The following is a 21466-nucleotide window of genomic DNA, read 5'->3' as shown; positions in this document are numbered from 1 at the left end:
TATAACTACTATAATACTGCCCCTATGTACAAGAATATAACTACTATAATACTGCCCCTATGTACAAGAATATAACTACTATAATACTGCCCCTATGTACAGGAATATAACTACTATAATACTGCTCCTATGTACAAGAATATAACTACTATAATACTGCTCCTATGTACAAGAATATAACTACTATAATACTGCCCCTATGTACAAGAATATAACTGTTATAATACTGCTCCTATGTACAGGAATATAACTACTATAATACTGCCCCTATATACAAGAATATAACTACTATAATACTGCTCCTATGTACAAGAATATAACTACTATAATACTGCTCCTATGTACAAGAATATAACTACTATAATACTGCCCCTGTGTACAAGAATATAACTACTATAATACTGCTCCTATGTACAAGAATATAACTACTATAATACTGCTCCTATGTACAAGAATATAACTACTATAATACTGCTCCTATGTACAAGAATATAACTACTATAATACTGCTCCTATGTACAGGAATATAACTACTATAATACTGCCCCTATATACAAGAATATAACTACTATAATACTGCTCCTATGTACAAGAATATAACTACTATAATACTGCCCCTATGTACAAGAATATAACTGTTATAATACTGTTCCTATGTACAAGAATATAACTACTATAATACTGCTCCTATGTAAAAGAATATAACTACTATAATACTGCCCCTATGTACAAGAATATAACTACTATAATACTGCTCCTATGTACAAGAATATAACTACTATAATACTGCTCCTATATACAACAATATAACTACTATAATACTGCCCCTATGTACAAGAATATAACTACTATAATACTGCCCCTATGTACAAGAATATAACTACTATAATACTGCCCCTATGTACAGGAATATAACTACTATAATACTGCTCCTATGTACAAGAATATAACTACTATAATACTGCTCCTATGTACAAGAATATAACTACTATAATACTGCCCCTATGTACAAGAATATAACTGTTATAATACTGTTCCTATGTACAAGAATATAACTACTATAATACTGCTCCTATGTAAAAGAATATAACTACTATAATACTGCCCCTATGTACAAGAATATAACTACTATAATACTGCCCCTATGTACAAGAATATAACTGCTATAATACTGTTCCTATGTACAAGAATATAACTACTATAATACTGCTCCTATGTACAAGAATATAACTACTATAATACTGCCCCCTATGTACAAGAATATAACTACTATAATACTGCCCCTGTGTACAAGAATATAACTACTATAATACTGCTCCTATGTACAAGAATATAACTACTATAATACTGCTCCTATGTACAAGAATATAACTACTATAATACTGCTCCTATGTACAAGAATATAACTACTATAATACTGCTCCTATGTACAGGAATATAACTACTATAATACTGCCCCTATATACAAGAATATAACTACTATAATACTGCTCCTATGTACAAGAATATAACTACTATAATACTGCTCCTATGTACAAGAATATAACTACTATAATACTGCCCCTATGTACAAGAATATAACTACTATAATACTGCCCCTATATCCAAGAATATAACTACTATAATACTGCCCCTATGTACAAGAATATAACTACTATAATACTGCTCCTATGTACACGAATATAACTACTATAATACTGCTCCTATGTACACGAATATAACTACTATAATACTGCTCCTATGTACAAGAATGTAACTACTATAATACTGCTCCTATGTACAAGAATATAACTACTATAATACTGCTCCTATGTACAAGAATATAACTACTATAATACTGCTCCTATGTACAAGAATATAACTACTATAATACTGCCCCTATGTACAAGAATATAACTACTATAATACTGCTCCTATGTACAAGAATATAACTACTATAATACTGCTCCTATGTACAAGAATATAACTACTATAATACTGCCTCCTATGTACAAGAATATAACTACTATAATACTGCCCCTATGTACAAGAATATAACTACTATAATACTGCTCCTTTGTACAAGAATATATCTACTATAATACTGCTCCTATGTACAAGAATATAACTACTATAATACTGCCCCCTATATACAAGAATATAACTACTATAATACTGCCTCTATGTACAAGAATATAACTACTATAATACTGCCCCCTATGTACAAGAATATAACTACTATAATACTGCCTCTATGTACAAGAATATAACTACTATAATACTGCCCCTATGTACAAGAATATAACTACTATAATACTGCTCCTATGTACAAGAATATAACTACTATAATACTGCCCCCTATGTACAAGAATATAACTACTATAATACTGCCTCTATGTCCAAGAATATAACTACTATAATACTGCCCCTATATCCAAGAATATAACTACTATAATACTGCCCCTATGTACAAGAATATAACTACTATAATACTGCTTCTATGTACAAGAATATAACTACTATAATACTGCCCCCTATGTACAAGAATATAACTACTATAATACTGCCTCTATGTACAAGAATATAACTACTATAATACTGCCCCTATATCCAAGAATATAACTACTATAATACTGCCCCTATGTACAAGAATATAACTACTATAATACTGCTCCTATGTACACGAATATAACTACTATAATACTGCTCCTATGTACACGAATATAACTACTATAATACTGCTCCTATGTACAAGAATGTAACTACTATAATACTGCTCCTATGTACAAGAATGTAACTACTATAATACTGCTCCTATGTACAAGAATATAACTACTATAATACTGCTCCTATGTACAAGAATATAACTACTATAATACTGCCCCTATGTACAAGAATATAACTACTATAATACTGCCCCTATGTACAAGAATATAACTACTATAATACTGCTCCTATGTACAAGAATATAACTACTATAATACTGCCCCTATGTACAAGAATATAACTACTATAATACTGCCCCTATGTACAAGAATATAACTACTATAATACTGCTCCTATGTACAAGAATATAACTACTATAATACTGCTCCTATGTACAAGAATATAGCTACTATAATACTGCTCCTATATACAAGAATATAACTACTATAATACTGCCCCTATGTACAAGAATATAACTACTATAATACTGCCCCTATGTACAAGAATATAACTACTATAATACTGCTCCTTTGTACAAGAATATATCTACTATAATACTGCTCCTATGTACAAGAATATAACTACTATAATACTGCCCCCTATATACAAGAATATAACTACTATAATACTGCCTCTATGTACAAGAATATAACTACTATAATACTGCCCCCTATGTACAAGAATATAACTACTATAATACTGCCTCTATGTACAAGAATATAACTACTATAATACTGCTCCCTATGTACAAGAATATAACTACTATAATACTGCTCCTATGTACAAGAATATAACTACTATAATACTGCCCCCTATGTACAAGAATATAACTGCTATAATACTGCCTCTATGTACAAGAATATAACTACTATAATACTGCCCCTATGTACAAGAATATAACTACTATAATACTGCTCCTATGTACAAGAATATAACTACTATATTACTGCCCCTATGTACAAGAATATAACTACTATAATACTGCCCCCTATGTACAAGAATATAACTACTATAATACTGCCCCTATGTACAAGAATATAACTACTATAATACTGCTCCTATGTACAAGAATATAACTACTATATTACTGCCCCTATGTACAAGAATATAACTACTATAATACTGCCCCTATGTACAAGAATATAACTACTATAATACTGCCCCCTATGTACAAGAATATAACTACTATAATACTGCCCCCTATGTACAAGAATATAACTACTATAATACTGCTCCTATGTACAAGAATATAACTACTATAATACTGCTCCTATGTACAAGAATATAACTACTATAATACTGCCTCCTATGTACAAGAATATAACTACTATAATACTGCTCCTATGTACAAGAATATAACTACTATATTACTGCCCCTATGTACAAGAATATAACTACTATATTACTGCCCCTATGTACAAGAATATAACTACTATAATACTGCCCCCTATGTACAAGAATATAACTACTATAATACTGCTCCCTATGTACAAGAATATAACTACTATAATACTGCCCCTATGTACAGGAATATAACTACTATAATACTGCTCCCTATGTACAAGAATATAACTACTATAATACTGCTCTTTTGTGCAAGAATATAACTACTATAATACTGCTCCTATGTACAAGAATATAACTACTATAATACTGCTCCTATGTACAGGAATATAACTACTATAATACTGCTCCCTATGTACAAGAATATAACTACTATAATACTGCTCCTATGTACAAGAATATAACTACTATAATACTGCTCCTATGTACAAGAATATAACTACTATAATACTGCTCCTATGTACAAGAATATAACTACTATAATACTGCTCCTATGTACAAGAATATAGCTACTATAATACTGCTCCTATGTACAAGAATATAACTACTATAATACTGCCCCCTATGTACAAGAATATAACTACTATAATACTGCCCCTATGTACAAGAATATAACTACTATAATACTGCCCCCTATGTACAAGAATATAACTACTATAATACTGCCTCTATGTACAAGAATATAACTACTACAATACTGCTCCCTATGTACAAGACTATAACTACTATAATACTGCTCCTATGTACAAGAATATAACTACTATAATACTGCTCCTATGTACAGGAATATAACTACTATAATACTGCTCCCTATGTACAAGAATATAACTACTATAATACTGCTCCCTATGTACAAGAATATAACTACTATAATACTGCCCCCTATGTACAAGAATATAACTACTATAATACTGCTCCTATATACAAGAATATAACTACTATAATACTGCTCCCTATGTACAAGAATATAAGTACTATAATACTGCCCCTATATACAAGAATATAACTACTATAATACTGCCCTGTGTATAAGAATATAACTGCTATAATACTGCTCCTATGTACAAGAATATAACTACTATAATACTGCCCCCTATGTACAAGAATATAACTACTATAATACTGCCTCTATGTACAAGAATATAACTACTATAATACTGCCCTGTGTATAAGAGTGTTGTGCTCTGTGTATAATTCCAGTGCTGGGAATGTGTGGCACGTCTCCAGTAGACACTGACCCTTGTGCAGTAGGTGGTCAGTACCTCTGGTTGCTGTCCTGGTTTGGTGACCTCGTTGTTGATGTGTTGGCAGATGATGAGCCTGATGACGGCGCCCATCACTACATCATCGTAGTCGGAGTGTATCACCCGCAGGTGGTGGCTCTCTTGGCCGATCTCGGTGTCACCGTGTCCAGTGTTATCAGGGTCTCGTCTCAGAGTTACACCGCTTTGCCGCCGTCTGGCCTGGAGGAGTCCGGCGCTGCTGCAGACGGTAGGTGCTGATGTTGTCTCCCGCTATGCGGTGCTCGGCAGGTGACACTGTGTCCGGTGACTCCGGGGTTCTCCTTTATTCCTCTGACATCTCAGTCTTGGAGTAATGAACCTTTCCACAATTTCCTCACAGATTTTTCTGGATCGCGGCTCCGGTCCTCACCGAATCCCCCCCAGTCTCTGCCCCTACATCTGCTTTTGTGGCCAATCAGTGATGACTGCACTGGTCACATGACTGCGTGCCTTCTGGTCACATGATCGCTGCAGCCAACCAGTGATCATCTTTCGCAGTCACATGAGCAGACAGGACAAGGGAGCGCTGTGGAGAATGCAACTTTTTATTATTTTATGAGCAGTTTTCATTTTCTTTTACTGCTGAACAAGAACTTTATGACAGGGTGTCCACCTCCTGGAGAGCCCCTGATTAAATGAAGTAGTCCCCTTCATAAAATAAAAATAGCAAATACTGCCTTGCTCACGCCCGGACCAGTCCCGTACATCCATGTTGGGATCGGGTCTCCCAGGGCTCACCTGACATTCTTACGCTATGTGAGCCCTGCAGCCAATGGCCTCTGTTGTGGTGCTGCGCTGAGAGTACAGCAGCTCAATAGCGGGGGACTACTTAATTTAAAATGGCACAAAACCTACAAGAAACAAAATGAGCAAAAACCTGCTGTAACTAAATAAGTAAAAAGCAAAAGTGCATCTTAATAACTCAGGGTTCTCAGTAATACTGTCCCCGATCAAAAACAGCATAAAAGCCATCCCACCGTCGTCAGGGTGACCCTGATCGGGACGGTCCTACACTGTCTAATATTAAACACCTTACCATGTGTCAGAGCTGACCCCAGTGTGTGAATAAGGGCAGACAAAAGGACCGAGTCTGAACCAGTGGGCACCAGTCTGCGGAAGCCAGCTCAGGAGAGGGAGGCCACACTCAGGAAGCCAGCTCAGGAGAGGGAGGCCACACTCAGTTATTTACATGCACTTTTGCTTTTGACTTATTTAGTTACAGCAGGGAATTTGCTCATTTTGTTTCTTGTAGGTTTTGTGCACTTTATGGCCAATGTGAACATGTGTTTATGTGCTGCTTGTATACCAACTTAATCCAAGCTCAATTATTGTGGGTTTAATTTAAAATAGGTTTAGTTTAGTGGACAACCAATTTATTTATTTTTTTTAAATATACAGTCCACACCCACTCAATCCTATTTGTCACACCTGTATATATTATGACTACACCCACTCTGCCATAGTCACACCCGCTCTATTGTGGCCACACCCACTCTGTCATACCCAATGTATTGTGGCCACACCCACTCTATTGTATACACAGCCACTCTAGTGTGACCACACCCACTCTACCACAGGCACACCCACTGTATTGCGACCACACACACTCTACAATTGAGACACCCACTTTATTGTGGCCACACCCACTCTATTGTGGCCACACCCACTCTATTGTGGCCACACCCACTCTTTTGTGCTCCCTTTCACTCCACAAAGATGAAAACCAATATATTGTGGCCCCCCCACTCTGTTATTGTCACACCCAGTGTATCGTGGCCACACCCACTCTATCGGGGCCACACCCTTTGCCTCTTGCTGACCTGGCTTCTGCTTGCTGTCAGTGAATCGACGCTCCGCTGCGTCACACGGTGCTGATGACTGACAGGAGAGAGCGAGAGACTCGGACGTGATGCTCCATTCATGTCCAGTAAGCAGAGGTCTTGGATAAAAGCATAAAATGGCATTAAGTTTCCTCCGCCTCCTTGGGGGGAATACATCGTGTACGGCCAGCTCTGGGATGTGGGGGGTAGTAGTCCTGCCTGTCATACTGACTCTCTCTCTATCTCAGTGATAGAAGCCGAGAAGCAGAGGAAGGAAACGCTGCAGAAATTCCTGCAAACCTTCTGGAAATATCTAGAACCCATCCTGGAGTCCAGAGGAAGCGTCGGCTCGTCCCTGGGCCAGGTGGCCCGACTGCAGCACCTGGTGAGAGAGAGCAGCCACCCGGCCGTCTGGAGCCGCGCCGACATGCGGGTCAGTAATGATGGGGCGGTAGTCGTCACATGTGCGGTGTTACCGGTCATTATATCATGCACTACACGTAATGCCCGCAGCTGTCTCATGCCACCGCCGTGTTTGAGAGCGTCGCCTGTCTCATGTACGACTGCCTGGACTGGAGGAGACAGCACCGGCGTTACCTGGCCAGCATGGAGGTCATCCACGTCCCACAGGTGGGCAAGGAGCGGATCCAGGCGAGACCCCTCGCACCGCCAGAGGTGAGTGGCCAGAGGCCCCTGATCCCCCAGCATGTGACCCTCGGAGTATGGCTCAGCCAGGAGAGACCCCCCGCACCGCCAGAGGTGAGTGGTCAGAGGCCCCTGATCCCCCAGTATGTGAACCCCGGAGTATGGCTCAGCCAGGAGAGACCCCCCGCACCGCCAGAGGTGAGCGGTCAGAGGCCCCTGATCCCCCAGCATGTGACCCTCGGAGTATGGCTCAGCCAGGCGAGACCCCCCGCACCGCCAGAGGTGAACGGTCAGAGGCCCCTGATCCCCCAGCATGTGACCCTCGGAGTATGGCTCAGCCAGGCGAGACCCCCGCACCGCCAGAGGTGAGCGGTCAGAGGCCCCTGATCCCCCAGCATGTGACCCTCGGAGTATGGCTCAGCCAGGCGAGACCCCCCGCACCGCCAGAGGTGAGCGGTCAGAGGCCCCTGATCCCCCAGCATGTGACCCCCGGAGTATGTCTCAGCCAGGCGAGACCCCCCCGCACTGCCAGAGGTGAGTGGTCAGAGGCCCCTGATCCCCCAGTATGTGACCCCCCGCACCGCCAGAGGTGAGCGGTCAGAGGCCCCTGATCCCCCAGCATGTGACCTCTGGAGTATGGCTCAGCCAGGCGAGACCCCCCGCACCGCCAGAGGTGAGCGGTCAGAGGCCCCTGATCCCCCAGCATGTGACCTCCGGAGTATGGCTCAGCCAGGCGAGACCCCCCGCACCGCCAGAGGTGAGCGGTCAGAGGCCCCTGATCCCCCAGCATGTGACCTCCGGAGTATGGGTCAGCCAGGCGAGACCCCCTGCATCGCCAGAGGTGAGTGGTCAGAGGCCCCTGATCCCCCAGCATGTGACCTCCGGAGTATGGCTCAGCCACGCGGTGATTAATGGCTGCCTTCTTCCTTCAGGCGCCAGCTGCTCTCGTGCCGCCATCTCCCACCGGTAAAAGGAAGGGTCCAGGGGACGAGGTCCATCTGACGGTCTCGCTGCCACCTCCAACCCCCCCTGGTAAGTGCGGCACGTGACGTCCGACCGAACCATCGCCCACTCTGGAGAAGCCAGCGAAGCAGGAAACATCTTGTGTGCGCTGATCACCACTACCCTGGGTGCCGCCTGCAGTGTAAAGAACGGAGGCGGTGTCCGGGGTCGGCTCCATATGTGCAGGTGTAATGCACCACAAGTATCACACGTCAGCACCAGTCATAGAAGACTCCGCAAAACCCAGAATACATGTAATCCTCCATGCTTTATACTGCAGCCTGCATCTACAGAAAGGGAAAATAGAAAGAGGTGAACACAACGTCATCCTTGATGCGTTATAGGGCCACAAGACGTACCCCCAGGTAGAGACCCCCATATAATGCTATCTCTATATACAGGGCAGGCAGAGACCCCCATATAATCCTGTGTCTCTATATACAGGGCAGGTTGAGACCCCCATATAATGCTATGTCTATATACAGGGCAAGTAGAGGCCCCCATATAATGCTATCTCTACTGTATATACAGGGCAGGTAGAGACCCCCATATAATGCTATCTCTGTATACAGGGCAGGTAGAGACCCCCATATAATGCTATCTCTATATACAGGGCAGGTAGAGACCCCCATATAATGCTATCTCTATATACAGGGCAGGTTGAGACCCCCATATAATGCTATCTCTATATACAGGGCAGGTAGAGACCCCCATATAATGCTATCTCTATATACAGGGCAGGTTGAGACCCCCATATAATGCTATCTCTATATACAGGGCAGGTAGAGACCCCCATATAATGCTATCTCTATATACAGGGCAGGTTGAGACCCCCATATAATGCTATCTCTATATACAGGGCAGGTTGAGACCCCCATATAATGCTATCTCTATATACAGGGCAGGTTGAGACCCCCATATAATGCTATGTCTATATACAGGGCAAGTAGAGACCCCCATATAATGCTATCTCTACTGTATATACAGGGCAGGTAGAGACCCCCATATAATGCTATCTCTATATACAGGGCAGGTAGAGACCCCCATATAATGCTATGTCTATATACAGGGCAGGCAGAGACCCCCATATAATGCTATGTCTATATACAGGGCAGACAGAGACCCCCATATAATGCTATGTCTATATACAGGGCAGGTAGAGACCCCCATATAATGCTATGTCTATATACAGGGCAGGCAGAGACCCCCCATATAATGCTATCTCTGTATACGGGACAGGCAGACACCCCCATATAATGCTATCTCTATATACAGGGCAGGCAGAGACCCCATGTAATGCTATGTCTCTATATACAGGGCAGGTAGAGACCCCCATATAATGCTTTGTCTCTATATACAGGGCAGGCAGAGACCCCCATATAATCCTATGTCGATATACAGGGCAGGTAGAGACCCCCCATATAATGCTATCTCTATATACAGGACAGGCAGACACCCCCATATAATGCTATCTCTATATACAGGGCAGGCAGAGACCCCCATGTAATGCTATGTCTCTAGATACAGGGCAGGTAGAGACCCCCATATAATGCTTTGTCTCTATATACAGGGCAGGCAGAGACCCCCATATAATCCTATGTCGATATACAGGGCAGGTAGAGACCCCCCATATAATCCTGTGTCTCTATATACAGGGCAGGTAGAGACCCCCATATAATCCTGTGTCTCCATATACAGGGCAGGTAGAGACCCCCATATAATGCTATCTCTATGTACAGGGTAGATAGAGACCCCCATATAATCCTGTGACTCTATATACAGGGCAGGTAGAGACCCCCATATAATCCTGTGTCTCCATATACAGGGCAGGTAGAGACCCCCATATAATGCTATCTCTGTATACAGGGCGGAGACCCCCATATAATCCTATATCTCTGTATACAGGGCAGGCAGAGACCCCTGTGCCACTGGAGGCGGACCCCCGGCTGTACACTGAGCTTCTGGCTGATGTTCCGGAGGATCTGCTCTCTGTTCCCGTCATACTGCACTGTTTGTTGGAGCAGGTACCGTCTTCCGGGGGGCCGGATGGATGTTGGGGGGTTTGTACATCTTCTGCTCAGTCTTTCCCCCTGACTGTCAGCCCTGCGGTCGGGACCCCCCGGATTATGTGCAGGTTCGGAGGTGGTGACTCTCTTTTTTTGTTCACCTGACAGGTCGTTGCAAATGAGGAAGGGCTGTTACCTCCGAGTGAGATGATGCCGGACCCCCGAGCCGACGGTCTGGCCCCCGACATTGCCGAGCACTTAGTATCTGTCCTGGATTCACTGACCTTCACAGAGCAAGGGAAGAAGGTGAGAGCCCGGGACCCTCGGTGGGGGGCTGGGCTGTGTGGTCAGGGCACGCGGGACGGATGGAGCAGTGCTGGTCACCAATATACCGCCATACAGTGCAGTCACTACACTGCACCAATATGTATACCGTATATATGTATTATACTCCACAGTGATGGCCATAAGCTCTATCCATGGGGGCGGTCATCTTCTTCCCCCACAGCCCCGGACATGGCTCAGAATGGGGAATGAGGAAGAGGTCTAGCACTATACCGCCTGTCACGGGGTCCTTCTACGGTATCACACAATCAACAGAGCAAGAGAAGAGTGATCAATCCCAAGACCTTTATTTAGGCAAAAATACGAAATGTCCATATACGATCCACCACACAAAGGATAAAATAGTCCAGAACACGAATGCAGTTCAGTAACAGGATAAAAGTCCAACAATCCAGCAGACAGAGGATAGCATAGTCCATATACTCTTCTTTCTCTCTGAGATGCTGTGAACGCATCATCATTCCACACAGGACTCATCTGTGTCTCACCTCCCTGATATTTTAAGTCCCCCTCCTCATTCACAGGTCAGGAAGAGGAAGGTCTCAGGGGCTCATTGTTTCAACAAGCTAGGTCAATATGTCATTAACATATTAGCAAACAATACAGTGCTGTGGGGGCTGATATCAGATGGCAGCAATCAATTAGCAAATAACTCCTTCTACAAGAGAACACCATGAAAATAAGTAAAATAGAAATATACACAAAAATGATACCCACATAGCATATCACACCATCACAACCTCTCCCCCTCATAATAAGTGAGCACGCCATTAGGTCTACACAGACCACTGGCCTGCTCACTTTAGTCCACTTTGCTCCACTTTTTATAGTTCCTTGTACAGTGGCAGGGGTTGCAATAATCATGAGCACTTGTCCATAAATTCCCGGGTCCTGGCTTTACGGTCATACCAGGCTTTTTGACTGGACTGGGCCGTTCGCTGATCTTCATTAGCCAAGGTAGCTAGCTGGGCGGGACAGTCTCTGAACTCTAGAACGTAGGGAATGATGGCCGTTCGTTACGGTATCTGCGATATCTCCCTCCAATTGTTCTTTCAGAAGAGTGAGAGGCCCACGGACCTTCTGCTCCCACAAAATGACTTTGTAACTCCCCAATGTCATTTCCAAGGAGGATATCTGCAGGAAGTCCTCCCATAACTCCAATCCAACACAGTTTTTCTCCAAAACCATAATCCAAACGTACCAAAGCTCGCTGTATATATTTGCGGACACCCCCCGCCAGGACAATGGGAATTCCTGGGCCCTGGTGAATTGCCTCGGGTCGAACCACGCGGGGATCAGCGATAGTCAGGAATGCCTATGTGTCTCTAAATCCTGACACTTTGTATCCATCAATTAAGACATCCTGCAGGTGGCAATGCCGTTGCTCTGTATTTCTGATGGACAAAGGCCGGAGTCCGTACACTCCAGGAGGGATATCTATGGTGCCGTGGTCGGTGGTCCACTCTGGTGGGGGTGGTGGTAGCTCTTCCTCAGGTGGGATGGAGTGCACAAGATGCACTGGACGAGGTGGGGCTGCGTGGGGCTCCCTCCGAATCCTTGAGGGACAGCCAGACTGCAAATGTCCAGTTTGCCCACACCCATAACATCTCCTCTCTGTGATACCCCCAGGTCGTGGTCGGAACTGTTGGGGCCCAAGATTGTGAGGCGTGATTGTCATCGGCTTGCGACTAGGTGGAAGGGCAGATATAATCGGAGGGGGACGAGGTGCAGGAGAAGGCTGTGGTTCATTGTCCAGAAGCCTCCTCCATTGCGGTCGGATAGTAAGGGCTTCATCGGCCAGGGCTGCAGCTCTATCCACGGTATACGGCATGTGCTCCCGGACCCATTCCCGTACCTCTGCGGGGCACTTGGCAAAAAATTGTTCTATAAGGAACACCTGTATAACATCTTCCACAATATAGGCGTTTTCTGCTTCCAGCCATCTCCGACATGCCTGGGACATCTTATGTGCATATATCCTAAACGATCCCCCCGTAGTGCATGGGAGGTCTCGGAACTTGGCCCTGTATGAGTCTGGGGTGATAGCATGGTAATCCAGGATAGTCTGCTTTACAATGTTATAATCCCGGTTCCGCTGGGAGTCAATGGTTCGGTAAGCCTCCACCAAGCTACCGTTCAGGAGTCCCACCACTAACAAACGCATCCAGCCAGAGTGGGGCACCTCCATCACAGCACACTGCTGCTCAAAGTCCTTGAAGAACCTGTCCACATCTCCGGAAGCCTCATCAAATGGGTTTACATTCCACATTGCGTTACTCCATCTTTCAAGCTCCATTGCTTCTTGTCTCTGCTGTGCCCGGCGGGCAGCCTCCTCCTTGTACTCCTGAGAGACGCCTGGGCCCAGAACCGCCATCTCTTCTTCGTACCACACCACCCACTGGCTTTTTGGGGTGGGGGTCCTCGTCTCCTGGGCTTGTCCTTCAGACATATGGGAGTAGGTGGTCTGGCTAGCACCCACCAGTAGGTCAATTAAGGCCTTTTAAGTCAGTCCCTGGTAGTTAAGGCCCAGGTCTCTGGCTCTCTCCTGTAAACTGGATACAGTCCAATTTCTGTACTCACGCTGTGTGTGGTTCTCCATTAGGTTACGCTCTATTGATCCCGCTGCTTGCCACCAGTTGTCACGGGGTCCTTCTCCAGTATCACACAATCAACAGAGCAAGAGAAGAGTGAACAATCCCAAGACCTCTATGTAGGCAAAAATACGAAAGGTCCATATATAATCCACCACACAAAGGATAAAATAGTCCAGGACACAAATGCAGTTCAGTAACGAGAATAAAAGTCCAACAATCCAGCTGACAAAGGATAGCATAGTCCATATACTCTTCTTTCTCTCTGAGGTGCTATGAACACATCATAGTTCCACACAAGACCAAATCATCTGTGTCTCACCTCCCTGATATTTTAAGTCTCCCTCCTCATTCACAGGTCAGGAGGGGGAAGGTCTCAGGGGCTCATTGTTTCAACAAGCTAGGTCAACATGTCATTAGCATATTAGCAAACAATACAGTGCTTTGGGGGCTGATATCAGATTGCAGCAACAGCCATTCATCAATTAGCAAATAACTCCTTCTACAAGAGCACACCATGAAAATAAGTAAAATAGAAATATACACAAAAATGATACCCACATAGCATATCACACCATCACACGCCACCTATAGGAAGTAGCAATCCTAAACGCCAATGTCAACCGTTCAGTGAGTCTTGTCACATGACTTAGGATAAAAGCCAAATCACAATCTCAATTTGCAGACTGTGTTTTGGGCTACTGCCCCTCGTCAGTGCAAAGTGTGAGTTCTGGTTCTGCTGTGTGTCTGAAAATTGAGACTATGGTTTGGCTTTTATCCTAAGTCATGTGACAAGGGTTGACATTGAGTTTTAGGATCGCTAATTCCAATAGGTGGCACTACAGTTCATGTCCTCTTCCTCTCTGAAGACACAATTTAATTTCCCAGAGGAGCATTGCAAGGCTTAAAAGTCTACTCACCTTGGCCTGGCAGGCTTAACATGTCACTATCCGCAAGGAGAAACAGTACCCTTTCCATTTGATGATAACTGATTTCATGATGCTCTGGTGGATCATCAGAGATGGATATTTTTTTTTTTATAACCCAACCCTGACTTATACTTCTCAACAACTTTGTCCCTGACTTGTTTGGACGTTTCTTTTATCTTCGTTGTGTTGTTTGGAGATCTCCTTGGTCCTCCTGGTGTTGTTTGGAGATCTCCTTGGTCTTCATGTTGTTGTTTGGAGCTCTCCTTGGTCTTCGTCTTGTTGTTTGGAGATCTCCTTGATCTTCGTGGTATTGTTTGGAAATCTCCTTGGTCTTCGCTGTGTTGTTTGGAGATCTCCTTGGTGTTCGTGATGTTGTTTAGAAATCTCCTTCGTCTTCGCCGTGTTGTTTGGAGATCTCTTTGGTCTTCGCCGTGTTGTTCGGAGATCTCCTTGGTGTTCGTGATGTTGTTTAGAAATCTCCTTGGTCTTCTTATTTTTGTTTGGAGATCTCCTTGGTCTTCGTATTGTTGTTTAACGATCTCCTTGATCTTCATGGTGTTGTTTGGAGATCTCCTGGGTGTTCGTGGTGTTGTTTGGAGATCTCCTTGGTCTTCGTGATGTTATTTGGAAATCTTTTTGGTCTTCGTGGTGTTGTTTGGAGATCTCCTTGGTCTTCGTATAGATGTTTGGAGATCTCTTTGTTCTTCGCTGTGTTGTTTGGAGATCTCCTTGGTCATCACCGTGTTGTTTGGAGATCTCCTGGGTGTTCGTGGTCTTGTTTGGAGATCTCCTTGGTCTTCGTGGTGTTATTTGGAAATCTTTTTGGTCTTCGTGTTGTTGTTTGGAGATCTCCTTGGTCTTCTCCGTGTTGTTTGGAGATCTCCTTGTTCTTCATCGTGTTGTTCAGAGATTTCCTTGGTCTTCGTATAGATGTTTGGAGATCTCCTTGGTCTTCACTGTGTTGTTTGGAGATCTCCTTGGTCATCACCGTGTTGTTTGGAGATCTCCTTGTTCTTCATGGTGTTGTTTGGAGATCTCCTGGGTGTTTGTGGTGTTCTTTAGAGATCTCCTTGGTCTTCGTGGTGTTATTTGGAAATCTTTTTGGTCTTCGTGTTATTGTTTGGAGATCTCCTTGGTCTTCGCCTTGTTGTTTGGAGATCTCCTTGTTCTTCGTCATGTTGTTTGGAGATCTCCTTGGTCTTCGTATAGATGTTTGGTGATCTCCTTGGTCTTCGCCGTGTTGTTTGGAAATCTCCTTGGTCTTCGCCGTGTTGTTTGGAGATCTCTTTGGCCTTCATGGTGTTGTTTGGTGATCTCCTTGGTCTTCATGGTAATGTTTAGTTAGTGGTGCCTCTTGTTAATGGTCTTTCAGCCTCTGTAGCTTTTCAGAAAAGGTAAAGTATATATACTGACAGACGTGTGACACTTAGAGTGCACATAGGGGGACGTTCTGTCACTAAGCATGGTACTTAAGTGAGGAATTTCTTTCACCAAATTTTTTTAGTGGCTTAATTGCAAAAGGGGTGAAAACATATGCACATGACAATTTTTAGTTATTTTATCATATATATTTAATTTATGCCTTTATTTTTCTCACTTCACTTCACCAACGTATACTATTCAGTGCTGATGCATCACATACATATCGGATTACAAAAATATTTACACACAGACTGTAATGTAACAAAATAGGAAAAAGCCAAGGGAGTGAATACTTTTGCAAGCCACTGTATGTATGTTGTTATACAACACCAGATGAAGAGACTTTGCTGTTCTGAGCCCTCGCTGGGTAACATCGTTTATGTCATATTTTGTAGCATTGAATGTCTCATTAAGGAGATTATTACTTTGTGTCTCTTACTGAAACAGTAATCTTGAGTGGCTAAGTAATGGCGCCTCACAGTGCACATTAATACACATGCTCAGGATGGAGATCGTCACCTGTGTGATCATTTCTGCTCCACAGAACCTGTATAACGCCCTCCTGGTAAATGAGGAAGGGAAGAAGATCGTAGACCCTCAAGGACCTCGTCTCCTCAGCTACCACAACAGGATCGGGGAGAGAAGTCACCAGGTGCAGGTATGGGGCGATGGGGGAGTATGTGTGACTCTACATGTATATGGACCAGAGCGCTGAATAGTACATCTGTAGTGACCGAGGTCAGGATGACTCTGTCTAGGGACCGGGGTTCGGAATGCCTCTGCCTGGTGACCGGGGTTCGGGTGCCTTTGGTGACTGGTGAGCTTGGGGTCGGGGAAGCCTCTGGTGAATGGAGGGTCGGGACACCTCTGGTGACCATTGACCGGAGAGGGGGGGTGTCAGGACATCACTGATGACCGGCGGGTCGGGACACATTTGTCTGGTGACTGGGGGTCGGTTGCCTCTGGTGACTAGTGACTGGGGGAGTCTTGAGAAGTCTCTGGTGACTGGGGGTTCTGGACGCCTCTGATGACTGGGGGGGTCCGGATGCCTCTGGTGACTGGGGGTCAGGAAGTCTCTGGTGACTGGGGGTCGGGCGCCTCTGACGACTGGTAACTGGTGGGAGGTGGTTGGAAAGCTTCTGGTGACTGGTGGATCTGGACCCTGGATGCTTCTGGTGACCGGGGTTGTTGGGATGTCACTGGTGACCGAGGTTGTGACGCATCTGCGCATCTGTCTGATGACTGGGGGGGTCGGGACGGATCTGTTGACCGGGTGTGGGGACGCTTAAGTCTGGCGACCGGGGTTCGAGACGTCTCTGTTGACTGGTGGTCAGGCGCCTCTAGTGACTGCTAACTGGTGGGGGGTGATCAGAAAGCCTCTGGTGACTGGTGGATCTGGACTCTGGATGAGTCTGGTGACCGGGGTTGTTGGGATGTCACTGGTGACCGAGGTCGTGACGCATCTGCACATCTGTCTGATGACTGGGGGGGTCGGGACGGCTCTGATGACCGGGTGTGAGGACGCTTAAGTCTGGTGACCGGCGTTCGAGACGTCTCTGGTGACTGGGGGTCAGGCGCCTCTGGCGACTGGTAACTGGTGGGAGGTGGTTGGAAAGCCTCTGGTGACTGGTGAATCTGGACTCTGGATGCTTCTGGTGACCGGAGGGGTTTGGGATGTCACTGGTGACCGAGGTCGTGACACATCTGCGCATCTGTCTGATGACTGGAGGGGTCGGGACAGCTCTGATGACCGGGTGTGAGGACGCTTAAGTCTGGTGACCGGCGTTCGAGACGTCTCTGGTGGCCGGGGGTTTCTGGTGCAGTACTCTTGGATTTCACTATTACCTCGAGTACCACCTTTATTTTTCGTCAGGTCGCTAAGCTGATTGATCCCGTTGCAGTGGAGGAGACGATGCTGCAGAGGCTTCCAGTTATTCAGCGTCTCAGTTTTCAGCAGCCGGCTCCCGAAATGAACTCCCGGAGACTGGCACTGATACACGAGCTCATGCACTGCTGCAACGCAGGTAAATATCCAGCAGAACCCGGGTAGATGCCCCGTTCTGGTATAACATGGGTGATGTCCACAGTCCTGGTCAGAAGTTCTAACACTGACGCACACTTTTTTTTCTAATATTTTCAGTGTTTTCGCTCTTTTAGTCGTCGTTTCCATGTTTACTGATGGATAATTCTAAACATTCCGTAAATTGTTACTTGTTATTGACAAATCCATGAAGTTCCTGTGAGTTCTCAATATTCCTGGCAGCGCTGCCCCTTATTCTCCAGACTCCTGCCCCCTGCTCTTGCCATCAGCTAGAATCTGCCCAGACGGCGATATCCAGCTACTGGGAAAAGGGCAGTAGTCTGGAGAATAAGGGGCAGGAGTGTGGAGAATAAGGGGCAGGAGTGTGGGGAATAAGGGGCAGGAGTGTGGGGAATAAGGGGCAGGAGTGTGGGGAATAAGGGGCAGGAGTGTGGAGAATAAGGGGCAGGAGTGTGGAGAATAAGGGGCAGGAGTGTGGAGAATAAGGGGCAGGAGTGTGGAGAATAAGGGGCAGGAGTGTGGGGAATAAGGGGCAGGAGTCTGGAGAATAAGGGGCAGGAGTGTGGAGAATGAGGGGCAGGAGTCTGAAGAATAAGGAGCAGGAGTGTGGAGAATAAGGGGCAGGAGTGTGGAGAATAAGGGAAAGAAGTGTGGAGAATAAGGGGTGAGAGTCTGGAGAATAAGGGGCAGGAGTGTGGAGAATAAGGGGCAGGAGTCTGGAGAATAAGGGGCAGGAGTGTGGAGAATAAGGGAAAGAAGTCTGGAGAATAAGGGGTGAGAGTGTGGTGAATAAGGGGCAGGAGTGTGGGGAATAAGGGGCAGGAGTGTGGAGAATATGGGGCAGGAGTCTGAAGAATAAGGGGCAGGAATGTGGAGAATAAGGGGCAGGAGTCTGGAGAATAAGGGTCAGGAGTCTGGAGAATGAGGGGCAGGAGTCTGAAGAATAAGGAGCCGGAATTTGGAGAATGAGGGGCAGGAGTGTGGAGAATATGGGGCTAGAGTCTGAAGAATAAGGGTCAGGAGTCTGGAGAATAAGGGGCGGGAGTGTGGAGAACAAGGAGCAGGAGTGTGGAGAATAAGGGGCAGGAGTGTGAAGAATAAGGGTCGGGAGTGTGGAGGATAAGGGTCGGGAGTGTGGAGAATAAGGGTCGGGAGTGTGGAGAATAAGGGGCAGGAGTGTGGAGAATAAGGGGCAGGAGTGTGGAGAATAAGGGGCGGGAGTGTGGAGAATAAGGAGCAGGAGTGTGGAGAATAAGGGGCGGGAGTGTGGAGAATAAGGGGCAGAAGTGTGGAGAATAAGAGGCAGGAGTGTGGAGAATAAGGGGCAGGAGTGTGGAGAATAAGGGGCAGGAGTGTGGAGAATAAGGGGCGGGAGTGTGGAGAATAAGGAGCAGGAGTGTGGAGAATAAGGGGCAGGAGTGTAGAGAATAAGGGGCGGGAGTGCGGAGAATAAGGGGCAGGAGTGCGGAGAATAAGGGGCGGGAGTGCGGAGAATAAGGGGCAGGAGTGCGGAGAATAAGGGGCAGGAGTGTGGAGAATAAGGGGCAGGAGTGTGGGGAATAAGGGGCAGGAGTGTGGGGAATAAGGGGCAGGAGTGTGGAGAATAGAGGGCAGGAGTGCGGAGAATAAGGGGCAGGAGTGCGGAGAATAAGGGGCGGGAGTGCGGAGAATAAGGGGCAGGAGTGTGGAGAATAAGGGGCAGGAGTCTGGGGAATAAGGGGCAGGGGTGTGGGGAATAAGGGGCAGGAGTGTGGGGAATAAGGGGCATGACTGCTGGGAATAAGGGGCAGGGGTGTGGGGAATAAGGGGCGGGAGTGTGGAGAATAAGGGGCAGGAGTGTGGAGAATAAAGGGCAGGAGTCTGGAGAATAAGGGGCAGGAGTCTGGAGAATAAGGGGCGGGAGTGTGGAGAATAAGGAGTAGGAGTGTGGAGAATAAGGGGCGGGAGTGTGGAGAATAAGGGGCAGAAGTGTGGAGAATAAGAGGCAGGAGTGTGGAGAATAAGGGGCAGGAGTGTGGAGAATAAGGGGCAGGAGTGCGGAGAATAAGGGGCAGGAGTGTGGAGAATAAAGGGCAGGAGTCTGGAGAATAAGGGGCAGGAGTCTGGAGAATAAGGGGCGGGAGTGTGGAGAATAAGGAGTAGGAGTGCGGAGAATAAGGGGCAGGAGTGTGGAGAATAAGGGGCAGGAGTGTGGAGAATAAGGGGCAGGAGTGTGGAGAATAAGGGGCAGGAGTGTGGGGAATAAGGGGCAGGAGTGTGGGGAATAAGGGTCAGGAGTGTGGAGAATAGAGGGCAGGAGTGCGGAGAATAAGGGGCAGGAGTGTGTAGAATAAGGGTCAGGAGTGTGGAGAATAGAGGGCAGGAGTGCGGAGAATAAGGGGCGGGAATGTGGAGAATAGAGGGCAGGAGTGTGGGGAATAAGGGGCAGGAGTGTGGGGAATAAGGGGCAGGAGTGTGGGGAATAAGGGGCAGGAGTGTGGAGAATAAGGGGCAGGGGTGTGGGGAATAAGGGGCAGGAGTGTGGGGAATAAGGGGCAGGAGTGTGGGGAATAAGGGGCAGGAGTGTGGGAAATAAGGGGCAGGAGTGTGGAGAATAAGGGGCAGGAGTCTGGGGAATAAGGGGCAGGGGTGTGGGGAATAAGGGGCAGGAGTGTGGGGAATAAGGGGCAGGAGTGTGGGGAATAAGGGGCAGGAGTATGGGGAATAAGGGGCAGGAGTGTGGGGAATAAGGGGCATGACTGCTGGGAATATTGAGGAGTCACAGAAAGTTAATTGATTTGTCAGAAAATGTAACAACGTACAGAAAGTTTTGTTTGTCTGTATCCATAGAAACAGCAATTAAATATCGAAAACACTAAAAATGTGAGAAATCAAAATCTGTGTTAGTCTCAGAAGTTTTGACATTTGGGTAAATATCATGTGACCGGTCGGTCTCGGGTCTCGCTGTTCTTCTCTCTGTACAGATTTCTGGTCTTGGGATGAGATAACCCGGGCATTTAAGCTCCTCACATTTGAGAGTCTGGCCCTCAGCGGTTTCGATGAGTTTGGAGAATTGGAGGGTGCAGGGAGGGTGCTGGAAGGAGACGGGCGCATCCCCTGGGACAATCCTGCCGCCTTCGCACGACAAATTATCCAGATGTTCAGCGTCAGGACGATGTACAAGCAGAGAGCGGTGGATACCTCTGGTAAGTTCCCTCCTTCGGCGCCGTCTCCCTGCTCTCCTCCATCCACCACAGTTCCCTGCTCCCCTCTGTGTGCGTCGGCTCCCTGCGCCCCTCTTTGCTCACGAGCTCCCTGCGCGCTTCTGTGCTCATGGGCTCCCTGCTCCCCTCTGTCTGCGCCGGCTTCCTGCA

At 46.1% G+C, this 21466-nt stretch overlaps 1 protein-coding gene across 1 annotated transcript in view; it reads left to right on the top strand.

Annotated features, from left to right (window-relative positions):
* Positions 1–21466, top strand: part of SPAG17 (sperm associated antigen 17) — a 279955-nt gene that overhangs the window by 213082 nt on the left and 45407 nt on the right. The window contains exons 6-14 of the mRNA XM_077299087.1: positions 5341–5520; positions 7381–7565; positions 7646–7807; positions 8710–8809; positions 10685–10803; positions 10954–11091; positions 16617–16730; positions 17946–18096; positions 21077–21298. Of these exons, the coding sequence (XP_077155202.1) occupies positions 5341–5520; positions 7381–7565; positions 7646–7807; positions 8710–8809; positions 10685–10803; positions 10954–11091; positions 16617–16730; positions 17946–18096; positions 21077–21298 (1371 nt within the window). The remainder of the gene's footprint in view (positions 1–5340; positions 5521–7380; positions 7566–7645; positions 7808–8709; positions 8810–10684; positions 10804–10953; positions 11092–16616; positions 16731–17945; positions 18097–21076; positions 21299–21466) is intronic.

This window comes from Ranitomeya variabilis, chromosome 3 (assembly GCF_051348905.1).
Source record: "Ranitomeya variabilis isolate aRanVar5 chromosome 3, aRanVar5.hap1, whole genome shotgun sequence".
Classification (NCBI taxonomy): Eukaryota; Metazoa; Chordata; class Amphibia; order Anura; family Dendrobatidae; genus Ranitomeya; species Ranitomeya variabilis.
This window is presented reverse-complemented; position numbering and strand designations above follow the sequence as displayed.